We start from the raw sequence: 14,914 nt of genomic DNA, 5'->3' as shown, positions 1-14,914 counted from the left end.
AACAGCCCCTTCAACGTTTCAACGAGTGTTGAAACTGTCCTCACGAGTCCCTGTAAGGTAACATTCCCTCTATACATATATGATAGAGGATGTTCTTCGTCTGCCACTCAGTACCTTGAACACATATGGTTTAGGTGACTTATGTGGCAAACAGCTGATCCCAACAGTCTCTCTTGCATTCCATCCATTGCCCTCTACTCTAACCCAGGCTGTGTTCATTTAAATACACTAAGTAGACTACTGTATGTGATGCTAGTTGTTGGTTTCCTTTAGAAATAACAGAAGTATTGTTTCATTACCATTAGGTTTATGTTGAGACGGTACAACTGGCCATTCACAGATTAAACCACAGCAGGCTGCACAGAGAGAACGCATTTCCAAACTCTACTTGACTTCATTAGCCTAGAAATGTAGCGGCAGCAAATGTAATCTGCAGCCAGGTCAGTCTAGCAACTCTCCCTTGGCTTGCGAGCTGGAAAGCCCAAATTCTGGTCAGTCAAATCACATCGTGTATAGAGTCGGTGGGCGGGCTTAACATAAGGACGGCAGAGTTGCGACGGTTCCACGTGACTTCCCTGCTAGACGACGGCTGCTGCTGGTGCTGGTGCTGGTGAACAGCGGCCTTTTGAATCGGCTTTGGTCGCGACTCTGGACGACTTGGAGTTAAGCACTGAAGTCATTCTTAAAAGAGGAAGATGTGTTCAGAGTTTTGCCGACCGGATAGGGCAAAAGTTGAATCTATCAACTAGCGTTGCTCTGGTTGGCTAGGAGTACAGAGGGAATTTGAAAGACAACCGTTTATCCCGCCCCTTGAGCCCTGCCAATGATGAGTTCCCAAACCCAACATCTTGATGTGGGTCTGGTTTGTCAGGCTATGACTTCATGTCTTCAGTATTTAATCTCAAGATTTAAACTCATCCTTGTAGAGTAGCTAAAACCACAGCAACATCAAACCATGCCTGTAAAAGCACTGGAGAAAAGACAAACCAAGACTATACAAGAAATGCATCTATCAAAGCCACAGTTGTAGAGCAGATCCACTAATAGATTTGTCAATTTAAACCCACTTCTTATAGGTGTAATAAAGTTCACAATCATAACACACAACTCATGGTTAGTACCTGTAATGGCAAAGGTAGATGAAGATGGCTTCCATGGCTGACATATACAAGTACTCCCCACCCCAGAAACAGATGGGCAGACTTTACTGTGCCACTGATCAAATACTTCAAACTTCAAATGTTTCCCCGAACCTAAAAGTTCCCTGTACTGAAGTCAGTGGTTTGTTTGACCTGGACGTTGGTTTAGATGCTAAGAAGTTTGATGATGTCACATTTTGGTAGCCATCTTCATGAATTGAGCCATTTCTTTAACGGCAAGCTGCCGCCACTGAACTAGAATGAAAAGAGCTGACATTTAGTGATCTGCTATGAATTAGCCAAAATGGCAATGATGTTGTCATGGAATTGAGCATAGGTTTTTTCAGTGGTCAGTGTGTGTCACTATAGCATTCTAATATTAGTTACAGCCATATATAAATGTAAATATTAGTGTTAAATACTGGGAAATGTGTTTATTTGCGTGCTTGCAATGAGAAGATTGAGACCACTCTCATGTGTGAGGTAAATACAGCCAGCAGGCTGCAGTTTAGGATGAAGACTGGAAACAGCTAGTATGGCTCTGTCCAAAGTAACCCCTCCTAGAATGACAATTCTGACACTTTTTGTTTTGAACAGAAAAATGAGTTGATCAGCGAGCTTCGAGGTGCTGGAAGGCAGATGTTATTACTTTTGGACAGAGCCAGACTGGCTGTTTTCCCCCCAGACATGAGAGTGGTATCAATCTCCTCATCTAGCTTTGGGCAAGAAAGCAAATACAGTAAGCGTATTTCCCATAGTGAATACTAGTAACAAAAAAAAAAAAAAAAAAAAAAAAAACACACTAATATAGCCATAATGAAATCATTGGCAGTGTGTTCTTCATCAGGCCAAACAGGCATCTATGTGTAGGTCTATGACATTTTTTCAAATAGATTATGTTCCATAATTTTTTAGTAAAGGTCACTAAAACTGTGATTATATAATAACATCATTGTAGTGTTGTGATTATATAAAAATTAAGATCATGTGCTTACTGGCATGTTGAGCTAAATACGCAACTGCCATGGTAATCCATCCACCGTCCGATAACTGACATGCCAGTTTCCATGACAGCACCAGCAGACACCGAATTAAATGGAAAACCACGTTCTATTCATTCCGTTCTGATCCTCCTCCAAGTGAAAAAACAACCGACAGTATCGTTCGTGTTAGAATGACATCACTGCAGACACCGCAGCCCAAACTGGTACCTTCCTACGGGCCGCAAAACGGGGTGCACGTCGAGCACCGGGGCTTATGGGTAGAAAGTGACCCCTGTATTTAAACTGAGGAGGAGGTAGAGGGTGGGGGATAGGGACAAGAAGACAGGAGAAACAAAGGAACGGAGAAAGGAGAAGAGAAAGGTAGAGAGAAAGGAGAAGTGCTACAAGGAGGAAGAGAAGAGGAAAGAGGAAGAAGAAAAGCAGAAGAAACGAGAAGATGAAAGCCAAGAAGAGTGAAATGAGAAACCAAAGAGGAGAAAAAGAGCACAAAGACGGCAAGGAAGGGAAAGAGGGAGAAGGGAAAAGAACAGAAAGATGAGTCACATGTGCCGGGGGAAAGGCAGACTGAGGTTGTGGCGGGTGAATGGTGGTTGACAAAGAAGGAATTTAATGAACAAATGAGGAGACAGAAGGGATTCCGATTTGAAGGGAAGAAAAAGAAACCATAATCCCTACTCTGTTGACCCGTCTGCAAGCTCCATGGCACTTTGGTTTTTGAAAGTGAAAACCCGAGAAGGTCTAAGGTTACCTCTGGTTCGGGGTCATCGTCATCAAAGTCATTGTAGGTGCTGTGGTCGGGGTTGTTGGCTTTGTCCAGCAGTTCTATTGCCAGCGTCCTGCTGAGAGGCTGGGACACAAAAGGATGCTGCAAGACAGCCAAGAGAGAGCGAGAGTGGCGTTAAAATGACTTTTTGTCTTTGTCGGATCAACACTTTAAATAACACAAAAGGCTTTCAAGTATTTTAGTGCGAGGCGCTGCGACAGGTGTTTGGTGTTTAGCTTGACAAACAACTAAAATGACTTCTGATCGGAGCGGTCATACAGTTGATTAACATTTAAATCTATAAGCCAGCCCATTAATGGATGACTAATGGCTGTGGCACTAGCGAGAATGAATTTAACAGCCTAACACTTTGTGATTAAATATTATCACAAGTAGATTTCATGCCTGGCTTCTGTTGTTTACATTTTCACAGTGGTGTTGGTCCAGTTAAATGTCACGTACAATAAAGTCTTCACCACCAGAAGCACACACACACTAGTATATATGACCCAGTCATGTGGGAATTTGGTTATATTTTATATATACATGTACCACTGTAGCAATTCATGCTATTGCAGAGTTTACATACTTGTATAAATAAAACAACAATAGCATAATGGGCCCTATCTTGCACCCGGCGCAGCGCAGCACGAAGCCTGACGCAAGTGTCTTTGCTAGTTTACGAGCGATGCCCATCTATTGCTATATTTAGGCAGCAGGAAGTGATCGCACCATTTACCAACAAAAACCTGGTCTAAAGTCAAGAGCGCAGCATTTCATTGTTATTTTAACAGCGAATTAGTAAAATGCGCCTAGGCTTGTGCACAGCACGCGCACACTATGCTTGTCACACACACACACACATAAGTTTACAAATAAAAATATTACGGTGCAAATCCGCCATCATAATAGCAATGCGCCAAGGTACAAACGCGCCTGGCTTTTAAAGGGAATGGGAGATGACACTCTGATTGGTTTATTGCATGTTACGCCCCAAACTAGCAAAAGTGGATTTGGACACGACCCTAAACGCACCTGCGCCAAGCGCTTCACGCCGTGCGCTTAGATCGTTAAAATAGGGCCCTTAGAGTGATTTGTTTGTTTTTAAGAATTATAAAAATGTTGTTTTATCGCTCACCTGCAGCAGTTTCTCAGCTGTGGGCCTCTTCTTTGGGTTCTTGGTGAGGCCCAGTTTGACGAAATGGTGAAAGTTATTTGTCCTGTAGAAAGAGGGAAAGAGAGAGAGAAAAAGAGAAAGGTTTAATCTTTCAGTCTTGGAACAAGCAAGGCACATATTTGATACAACTGGGTAATCTCAACAGTGCAGTGTTGCAATGTATCTCAGACGGCTGAAAATAGTAAAGAAAGACAAGTGAGGGAGATAACAGAAATCATGGACAGGATGGTCTCTTACCACTTGACTTTATCTTTCAACTTAGGAGGCTGGAAATTACTCTTGGTCATTAGGAAGAGAGCCCTGAGGAAAAAGAGAGACACAGATTTAACCTCAAGTCTTGTTATGGTAATTGTAAAAGAGCCTCAAACCACACAGTTATGACAAGATCAAACAGTGGAGCTACCACTGTAGCATGTAGGCCTCTCTACGCTATGGTACTTAATACAACATATGTTGTAATAATGCTATACTCTGTATAATACAAAGCGTGTTACATGTACTGAGGACACCGATATTTATATGTACAGTATATATAACTTAGTCGAAAACAAGCATCAGTGCTTTAAACACTGATGGAATGTCTATGCTCCAATCACAGTGTGTGGTAAGATTTACATGTTCCAGATCACATATTAGCATGGCCATTTCCTTTGTAATTCTAGGTCTCCACTCTGCTATCACGGCCCAAACACACACACACACACACACACACACACACACACACACACACACACACACACACACACACACACACACACACACACACACACACACACACACACACACACACACACACACACACACACACACACACACACACACACACACACACACACACACACACACACACACACACACACACACACACACACACACACACACACACACACACACACACACACACACACACACACACACACACCTCATGGGGTGCAGGTCAAACATGGGTGGCTGCAGTTCAGCCAGCTCTATTGCAGTTATGCCCACAGCCCAGATATCACACAACTGGTTGTAACCTCCTTTCCGCTCTACTGCTGCTACCTCTGGAGCCATCCTATGGAGAGAGAGAGACAGACAGAAAGAGGGCATGAAAAAAAAAATATAAGAAAAGAGGGAAAGAATGGGAGTAAAATGTGTTCTAATTTTTACCAAGTACTTAATCAGGTTAATTAAACCACTACACACATGAGCAAAGTCAGAATTTTCAACAGGATTTTTCTCTGGCTGCAGCAACCGCACAACAGCAGCAGCCCTGTGGGGCCCCATCATGGCCCTGATGTTCACCTCTATGACTTTATCACAATTCTGCTTCCGTAAGAGCACCTCTTGGACCCCAAAAAAATGCTTTTTCATTCCTGGTTTGTTAAGGTTTTGAAAAGGGGTGAATAGTCTGATTCTACTAGGGATACACTGAGAATCATCAGCTAACGCAATAAATATGTGAAAACTGTAGAAAACAAATTCTGGTATATTCCTGTTGCATGACCCATTAGACAAATTCCTTCATTCTGCCTGACGTCAGAGAATTTATTGAATTCCCACACTTTCCTCAACTGATTGATGGACTCTTGCATGCAGAAGAAAATGTAGATTCTATACATTTGCTCTGCCTGCATACATATCCACATGCAGTATCAAGGGAGCTGATGGAGAAAAACAAGTTACTAACCAGTACGGAGTTCCAATGAACGACTTCCTCTTGGCTAGGGTTGCTGTAATCTGGGCCGATACACCAAAGTCAGCTATGGAGAGAAAAAGGAGAGGAGAGAAAAAGAGGGGAAGGGAATAAGAAGGAAGAATGAGGGGAATAATAGAGGGGAAGGGTTGACAGAAATGAAAAGGGAGAAAGAGAAGGAATGTGATGAGGGAGAAATACATTTTTAAAAGTGGGAGAGTAAGGAAAAAAATGATTATACGAAAGGGGTACAGGAGAGAGACAGAGGAGAGAGGAGGAAACCAAGTCAGTAAATGAAGCCATTCAGATTCAGTCTTTTGAAGTAGAAGGTACTTGCAGATGCTTTGTGTGTCCCACTCACCTAGTTTAACATAGCCGTTGTCTGTCAGGAGGATGTTGGCTCCCTGTCAGAGACAAACACGCCACGCATCAGGATCCAACACAAGATCTCACACCTCAAGTCAATTTAAATTAACTTCAGAGGCGCGTTCAGCAGTGCAAGTTTATTGCAAAGTGGTTTGTCATTGATCAATGCAGCCTGCAGCTATGATCCAATAATCATTTTCCCCTACACAAACACCATCAGCTTTGTCTCAACAATAATTTGGGGATCAATTTTCATTTTCAACATCACTAAATGTATGTGCTCGTATTCTTTTCCTCAGTTCGATAAAAAAAAAAAAAAAAGTATTATTTCACCTATCATTAATGATAATTAATGCTTATAGAATTGAATTGAAACACTTCACGCTAGAGCTGAAGATCTTTGCCTGAACCAGACTTAATTTTCGATCATTTTACACGTGCTCGAGCTCGCGCTCCGGGTTGCGCGGTAAATGAGCAGTCAGGTGATGTGTTCTGATTAGCGCGAAAATGGATGCTGAGCAGGTGAAACTGAGGTGAAACGGAGGCTGGCCTCTGGCGATTACGTTTTGGTTGCACCGGCAAGAAAGCAAGGTCTGGGCCTACGTTAGTCGTGAATAAATGATGTTAAAAACTAAATGACTCATTCTTGACAAAAGGCAAAAGACCTGCGTGCGTGCACACATTTGAATAATGTCGGGCTGTAAACGGGTTCGGGCTTTTAAAAAGCGGTCAATCAAAATGTACTTGTCGGGCTCGGGCCTTGTCGGGCCGAACTTTTAAGGCCCGATTACAGCTCTACTTCACATGCATGTGTTGGACAAAATAAAAAATAATAAAATAACAGAAACAGCAGTATGATCTGAAGTTATCTAATACAACAACCCTGCAATAAATACTGCCACAGGACAACTGAAAGGAAAAGGTATTAATTCAACTGTGTGGCGATTTGTGAGGCTGTTGCCAATTGTACTGAATTACACCCTTCAAAACAATAGGTCACGATTAACAGGTGACTTGCAAAGGCCTTAATGATTTAAGGTTTCGCTGACATGCATATTCCATACAGTTTTTTCTCCAAACTCACCTTAATGTCTCTGTGCATTTTGCCTTTATTGTGTAGGTAGTATAAACCCTGTAAACAGAATCACACAGCAGCTGGTGTTATTGCCACTTGCAGAAAAGAAAAAAGAAAAAAAAAAGGAAACAGGGCACTGAAGAACAGACTAGAGCTCCATTTTAAAATGTCTGTAAAAGGAGATATTTAGATATTCCTCACCAGAAATAACTGTTGGTTAAATGAAAATCAGATGTTTGGGAGATTGGCTCAATTTACAGTTGGCAGCACAGACACATCATCCGTGTCTCTGATAGATGACTGGCTCCAGTGTACAATGCTAACACTTTGCAGTATTTCATCTGTAACTTTATGCAGATGTGGTGCTTTGGGGAATAATTCCAGTTTGGTCTCAATGTTTGTTTGCTTCCAACTTATGTTTCTATTTAAATTGATACTAACGCAATTTTAAAATGTAGAACATAATTTGATCTTGGGACCATAAAACATAAAAAAAATATATATATATATATCTTAAATAGAGATCAAGATAGTTTTATGACTTCATGAATGTACAGCAAGTAGCCAACTCTCTTTCAGAGTCAATGCTAAAGTGTTAGCATGAAGCGCTGGAGTCAATCAGCAGTTGAGACCTTTAATGATTTTGGTGTCTATGTTCTCATTATTTCACCAAGAGAGAAATTGAAGTTTCAGCTAAGCAGAGGACCAATGCCCCAATATGTGTGTCTTTGTTTATTCCCTCCTTTCCTGATCAAAAATATAACTACACTGACATAAAATAAACTGTATACGTTACCTGCAGAGTCTCCCGTGACATGTAGGCTATCTGTGACTCTGACAAAGGCCCGGTTACTAGAGGAGTGAAACAAGGGAGAGACACAGAGAGAGAGAGTGAAAAAAAACAGAGAGATGGCTATCACAGAGTGAGAAAGGGTAAAACAGCAGCATCAACATTAAAATGTTTGTTTGGGTGCATGTTGTTCTTACTGTGATAGATATCCTGCAGAGAACCTCCTCCACAGTACTCCATACTGATCCATAACTTATCTCTCCTGCACGCACACCGAGAACACCTTGTCAGTAAATCTTCACACACACACACACACACACACACACACACACACACACACACACACACACACACACACACACACACACACACACACACACACACACACACACACACACACACACACACACACACACACACACACACACACACACACACACACACACACACACACACACACACACACACACACACACACACACACACACACACACACACACACACACACAAAGAATTTCCCTAACACATCTGTCCTTCACTTTCTCACACACATACCAGCTCATCTCTCTTTTTCTTTCTGACACAAGCACGCACGCTACAGTGCAATGTCATGCACATTGTACATCTGAAACACACACATGCACACACACTTACCGGAGATAACTGCCAAAATAGGCTACGATGTTGGAGTGTTTACAGTCCTTCATCATTATAATCTCTTGCTGGACGACAGCAAAGTCCTCACCTGGAGTGACAAGTGTACACACACACACATTATATGGCTATATTATTTGCGAAAGGATGCAAAAGGAGTGAAAAGGAGTCCGATGAAGAAAAAAGGCTAAAAGGAAAAACCTGACGAGAGGACTGGAGAGAGAAAAAAAGAAGAATGGAGACAAGTTTATATAGGGATAGAGAGGAAGATAAAGCAGCAACAATGGAGATAAAGGAAATATAAAGAAAGATGATATAACTCACCCGGTTCCAGTTTAATGACTTTGATAGCAGCCAGCTCTCCTGTGTTTACATTACGAGCCTGAAGAATGGACAGAGAGAGAAAGTGAGTCACTGAATTACAGAAGCCAGGTTTTTCCTTCACATGTCAAGGAAATCAGAAAATCCGCAAAAACGTTGGGCCTGGCTCAACCTTTGCCACAACGCAAGTTGAGGCCATCCGGCAACGCACCGTGTTGATTAATCAGATACGTGGGAGAAACAGCAGGCATGATGGGTAAGTGTAGCCAATACTATAAAGACATTTCAGGACAGCTGAATCCTATCGTGAACTGTTGCACAATTACCTGTAATCCATTTGTCAGACACACAATGCCTCATCCTTTATCATATCGACTAATGCACTTCAGCTGCTATTAAATGCAGAATTTCTGTATCAGAAAAGCTATTCAGCAATTTTCATTAAATTCGTATAATTTGCACAACTGAGATATTATCAGTGATCCAATTTTGGCCCTGATGCAAAATTACGTGACTCACGTACAGTACACGCTCAGAACTCTAATCATTCAATGTGTGACAGTTTAGCAAATTCAAAACACCAGAATTCATTGATAGCGCATTCAACACACACACACACACACACACACACACACACACACACACACACACACACACACACACACACACACACACACACACGGCGAAGTGACAGAGGAATGTATGGACTTCAACAGGAAATTAAGACCGTTTTTCCTCCATTCGTGAAAATCTGACATTTGTCAAAGAAAGCAGGGGTTTTGCAGGATGCTGAGGCTGATTTTCTATAAATAGTCAGCTGTGTTTACATTTAGCAGCAGAGCTGTTGAGGCAGGAGAGGAATTCTATGTGAAATATTCATGAATAAAAGATGGTCTTTCAGAGAAGACATGAATTGCTTCTCTCAGGCCAAGAATGTGCAAGTATGACTGTGTGACATTGCAGAAGTGTGTGTGTGAGACAGAGAAAGAGATGTTTTAAGTTAACTGATAAAACCACAAGTTTCAACATGAGAGACAAAACATGAACTTTAATATCACTAACAGCCTGGGAGTAATGTGTCATGTCTCGAACATTTCTAGTCTCAATGCAGAGACCGATAGAAACAAAAAACACCCCTACCCACCCAGATCTTGGCTGCAGTGCTAAAACGATACTTTTAAAAAGGAGCCGGTGCCTAAACGGTGCCTGAACCGAAATATATATATAATATATATAATATAAAATATAAAAAAGGAGCACAAAATGGTTGGTGCATTAAAGAACGGCTTGTCTTGGTCAAAATTAAATGATTGATTAATAATGTAATAACAATAACTTTCAATGACTTATTTCACCAATAAATTGCTGGTTAACGACAAAAACAAGCACCAGATTGGAAAAGGGTATTTTACAATAACGTTGAACGCATCACAAGGCTGGCGAGTTTCAAGTAAACGCACCGTCTGTGTTGTTTTGCCGACAACGGCAGCTGCCTGCAGACTGTTACGTCCCGGTGTTGGAATCCTCTACAGGGAAATACAGTCACCGCTTAACATAAGCTGTCAGCATTTTAACCATTGTGTTTAATCCAGCTACTAGCTAACGGTAACGTGGCGTCCCGTGCAGCGATGTTTCTGATAAAAAAAAAAAAAAAAAAGTCATGCACTGAAATGAGGCACCGAAATTTTCGTTCTTATTCGGTCTCATTACTACCGTTTACGTCGGAACCGGTGCCCTATTGGCACTGTGTTTGAGTAACCAACCCTAGTACTGTACATGTAATGTCCCGGTTCGAGTCCAGCCACTGACCTTTTGTTAGGCTACATGTCTTTTCCAATCTCTCTCTCTTCCCTCATTTCCTCCAAGCTCTTTTCTACAGTATGTAACAGGGCTCGATAGTAACGGTTGCCAAGTCTCTGGTTGCCCCCTTTGGCAACCACCTGTTCAATATTTTTTTTGTTTAATATATAAAAAAAAATCAAAACTTGCAAATCTGGAAACATTTTTTCAAAAGAAGTCAATATTTTATTTTGTTGTCTCCGTAAATTTTAAACATACGTTCGTGCGCAATTTCACATTTATACATTTCAGCTGTTGTGCGACCGCTTTCTACACATGTGCATTTGCCGTGAAAAGATACAGGCAACGCAATTTTCTGTTCACGTTAACGTCACATGTTAAAATCCGGTGCCAATATGCCACCGATGCGGTATCTACCGGACGAAATAGCAACGGGGATTTCGGTGCCTCACAATGGTGCCACTTAGCTAGCTAAATGTCTGCACTGCTCTCGGATGCTCCGAAACCCACGTTAGAGGCAACAGAATCATCGCTGCATGTCACTCTAGTAAACACTAATAACACGTTACACAGCAGGTAACGTTAGCCTACCATTAGCTACAGTAGTAACTGGATTAAGCACGGTTAAAATGCTGACAGCTAAACGATGTAAAAGTGTGACTGGATTTCACTGTAGAGGATTTCAACAGCGGGACTTACAACCGTCTGCCGCTAACCCTATGAGCTAAAAGACACAAACTAGCTTTTAACTAGGGCTGGGGAAAAAAATCAATTTGATTTAAAAATCGAGTTGGTAGGTCAAATGGATTCATATTTTCAAAAAATCGATTTATTTTCAGTCCAAATACAGTATAAATAATTTGGATGTTTAACAATCTTTGTTGCACACTGCACAGTGACTTTTCAGTTAGAGAAAGGTTTTGCCTTTGCAATTTTGTTTATGTTAATGCACTTTAATTAAATACAATAAATATATATTTTTAAAATATATTTACAGTTCGCAGTTATTTTGTTTTAAATGGAAGGGGGTAAAAATCCAATCGAAAATCAAGTTTTTTATAAAAAAAAATCACAAATTTTTTTAGGGGAAAAAAATCACCCAGCTCTACTTTTAACAGCAATTCACTGGTGAAATAAGTAATTATTGTTAAAAATTACTGTTATTAGATTTTTAATAATCATTTAAATTCCCCCCTTTTTTTGTGCTGATCCAAAAATGTATCCGATCCGGGACTCAAAACAGTGATCCCATCCGTGACTTTTGTGATCCGTTGAACCCCTATTCGAGAGGGATTGGAAATTATATTGCAAGCCATTATCTCATTGTTTCATTATTAAAATGTGTGGTATAGTTACATAAAAAAATGTAATGCTCTAAATATAGGCAGTTTAAAACATGGCAACTGTATTGTCAATTTCGGCAACCAAAAGCTGATGCCTGGTTGCCAAGCTGGCAACCACTTTCAAAAGTTAGCATTGAGCCCTGTGTAATAAACTGAGCAAAAAAAGAAACGAAAAAAGGTATTTTAAAGATACTTTTTTAAAAATCAAAATAACTTTAGAGATCTTCATTGTAAAGGGTTTAAACAATGTTTTCCATGCTTGTTCAATGAACCATAAACAATTAATGAACATGCACCTGTTGAACGGTTGAAAAGACAATAACAGCTTAAGGGCGGTAGGCAATTAAGGTCACAGTTAAAAAGGAAATTAGGAAAGTAAAGAGACCTTTCTCCTGACTCTGAAAAAACAAAAGAAAGACGCCCAGGATCCCTGCTAATCTGTGTGGTGCAAGGAGGCATGAGGACAGCAGATGTGGCCATGGCAATACAGTGCAATGTCCCTCCTGTGAGACAGACCGCGCTACAGAGAGACAGGAAGCACAGCTGATCATCCTCGCAGTGGCAGACCACGTGTAACAACACCTGCATAGGATCGGTACATCCGAATATCACACCTGCGGGAACAGGTACAGGTGGCCACAAGAACCGCAAGAACTGGCCAGTCTGGTGCAGTACACGGAGGAGATGCACTGCAGGCTACTTTGGATTTTGATTTTGGATTTTTAAAATATAAAAGCAGTTGAAAGTGACAGAATTTCTTTTTTTGCTGAGTATACAAAATAAATGACTTATAAAATACTTAAAAGTGCTGCACCATAGAAGGAAAAAGTTAAGCTATAACTAAAGGAAGACAAGCAACACTGGCTTAATCAATGCTCCTACCCTATTATAGTATCAACATGAGAGATTTTGACAAATTATGTCAAATTCCATTTACGTTTTCTGTGATACAGTGATGCATAATATGCAAACGGAACTGCATAGTCAGCATGAGCAGTGATATGCCACCATGGCTTAAGGGGGAAAAAGTGGCACCAACAGAAACTCAAATTTCACCAACAAGGCAGTGGATTACTGCAGAGGACTGCAGAAACACAATAGCGATGAGAGGACAAAATAAAACAAAAAACTCAAGGACAACCACAGGAAAAACAACTGTACTACCAAAATTAACCAGTGATATTAAAGATTTTACTTTTGTTTAGTCTAACAGGGAGGCAAAGATTTAATTTGGAAAGATAAAATGCAGAGGCAAAGGAGGAATTACAAGAGACCTACCCACACAAAAGTAAAGCGGTTAGGTCTGCTTGATTATGGATAAAAATATAATCACGATTATTTCGGTCAATATTAAAATCTCGATAATTTAACATGATTACTTGTTGACTTCTGGAAAGATGTGGCAATTATTGAACTTAAAAAACTGGAGAAAAAGTTAAATCAACAGTAAAAAAAAAAAAAAAATATAAAAAACACTGTGAAATTTACCTTAATACTTTTTGTATTTAAACTTTAGTTTTTCATTCAGAAAACAAGAGAAAATAAGAGATTACTTGCAAAACGTAATGAGCTAAATAATAGTTTTTCTGGATTATTCTGTTTTTGTGATCATTTGGAGCCAAAATCATAAATCACGATTAAATTTCGACTAAATGCTCAGCCTTAACAGCTGTGGCGGGACGGAGGAGATACAAAGAGACGCAAAGAGAAAAGAAGCCGAGTGAAGCCGAGTGGAGAGCAGAGACAGTGGGTGTTCAGTCAGCAGACCGACCAGATATGACTCATAGCGCTCAGTGCCACTGTTGGCCTGACTCGACTGGCTGGCTGTTGTGACCGTCTGGTGTAACCGAGAGGTTTTATGTTTGATCACCAACTAACTAGCAAAGAAACTAATGGTGCTGCGCTCCTCTATGCAACAACTAATACAAAACATTCTCACAAACATTCATGCTTAATCAAACTCAACCTTTGTGCCAATCAGTGGGATTCCTAAAATGTTCCAGTCCATCAAATCCAATTAGGGTTCTTGTACAAATAAATGGGCTTTTCAGTGTAATATTGAAAATGCCACAACACCACAGTGCAATCCATCATTCCCTGACATTTCAGAAAAATCCATTCAGTCAGTGATTGCGCAACGACTGAACAAGCAATGATCTAATAAATGATCAAACAAAGGAACCACTGAATAGAAAGCGGTTTGTTATTAGTTATATTTAATGGTTGGAACAAAAAGCAAAGTTTATCTGCTCATTTTAATGTATTCTGGGTGAGAACTCCAAACCTAACAGCTAAAATGTCATGTAAATGTATGACTGATGATATCACCAGTATATTAACACAGCTTGGGAGCCTGACTGTTACATGTCGAGGCACAGATTACTGGGTGTGATGGTGACACAGGCCAAGGGGGAAAGTAATTAGGGATGCGCTGTACGTACTTGGGAATAGATCTCGGTATACTTTAAAGAAATGATGATACTTCGAGGACTATCATTTTTTTATTTAACAAAAGAGTCCAAAATTCTCAGTTGTACATAAAGATAAAATAGTCAAAAAGTATAATTTAAATAAGAAAACGTCATATCTGAGAGGGAGAAAAAAAAAGTGACATATATATGTGTGATTTATATATATACAGTGGGGGAAATAAGTATTTGACCCCTTGCTGATTTTTCAGGTTTGCCCACTTACAAAGAATGCAAAAATCTACAATTTTAATCATATGTACATTCTAACAGTGAAAGACAGAATCCCAAAGAAAATTCCAGAAAATCAAATCATATGAATTTATTAAAATTGATAAC

General features: G+C 40.3%; 1 protein-coding gene across 7 annotated transcripts in view; it reads right to left on the bottom strand.

The window, feature by feature from the left end:
• Positions 1-14,914, bottom strand: part of LOC114571755 (mitogen-activated protein kinase kinase kinase kinase 3) — a 59,909-nt gene that overhangs the window by 24,642 nt on the left and 20,353 nt on the right. For all 7 annotated transcript variants that reach the window (XM_028602916.1, XM_028602917.1, XM_028602920.1 and 4 more), the window contains exons 2-12: positions 8,968-9,025; positions 8,644-8,734; positions 8,187-8,251; positions 7,996-8,051; positions 7,209-7,256; positions 6,120-6,162; positions 5,753-5,825; positions 5,006-5,137; positions 4,321-4,383; positions 4,045-4,126; positions 2,892-3,008 (exon numbers count right to left, since the gene is read on the bottom strand). In XM_028602916.1, coding sequence (XP_028458717.1) covers positions 2,892-3,008; positions 4,045-4,126; positions 4,321-4,383; positions 5,006-5,137; positions 5,753-5,825; positions 6,120-6,162; positions 7,209-7,256; positions 7,996-8,051; positions 8,187-8,251; positions 8,644-8,734; positions 8,968-9,025 — 828 coding nt within the window. The remainder of the gene's footprint in view (positions 1-2,891; positions 3,009-4,044; positions 4,127-4,320; positions 4,384-5,005; positions 5,138-5,752; positions 5,826-6,119; positions 6,163-7,208; positions 7,257-7,995; positions 8,052-8,186; positions 8,252-8,643; positions 8,735-8,967; positions 9,026-14,914) is intronic.

This window comes from Perca flavescens, chromosome 17, assembly GCF_004354835.1.
Source record: "Perca flavescens isolate YP-PL-M2 chromosome 17, PFLA_1.0, whole genome shotgun sequence".
Classification (NCBI taxonomy): domain Eukaryota; kingdom Metazoa; phylum Chordata; class Actinopteri; order Perciformes; family Percidae; genus Perca; species Perca flavescens.
The sequence above is the reverse complement of the archived record's forward strand: the minus strand, read 5'-3'. Positions and strand labels throughout refer to the sequence as shown.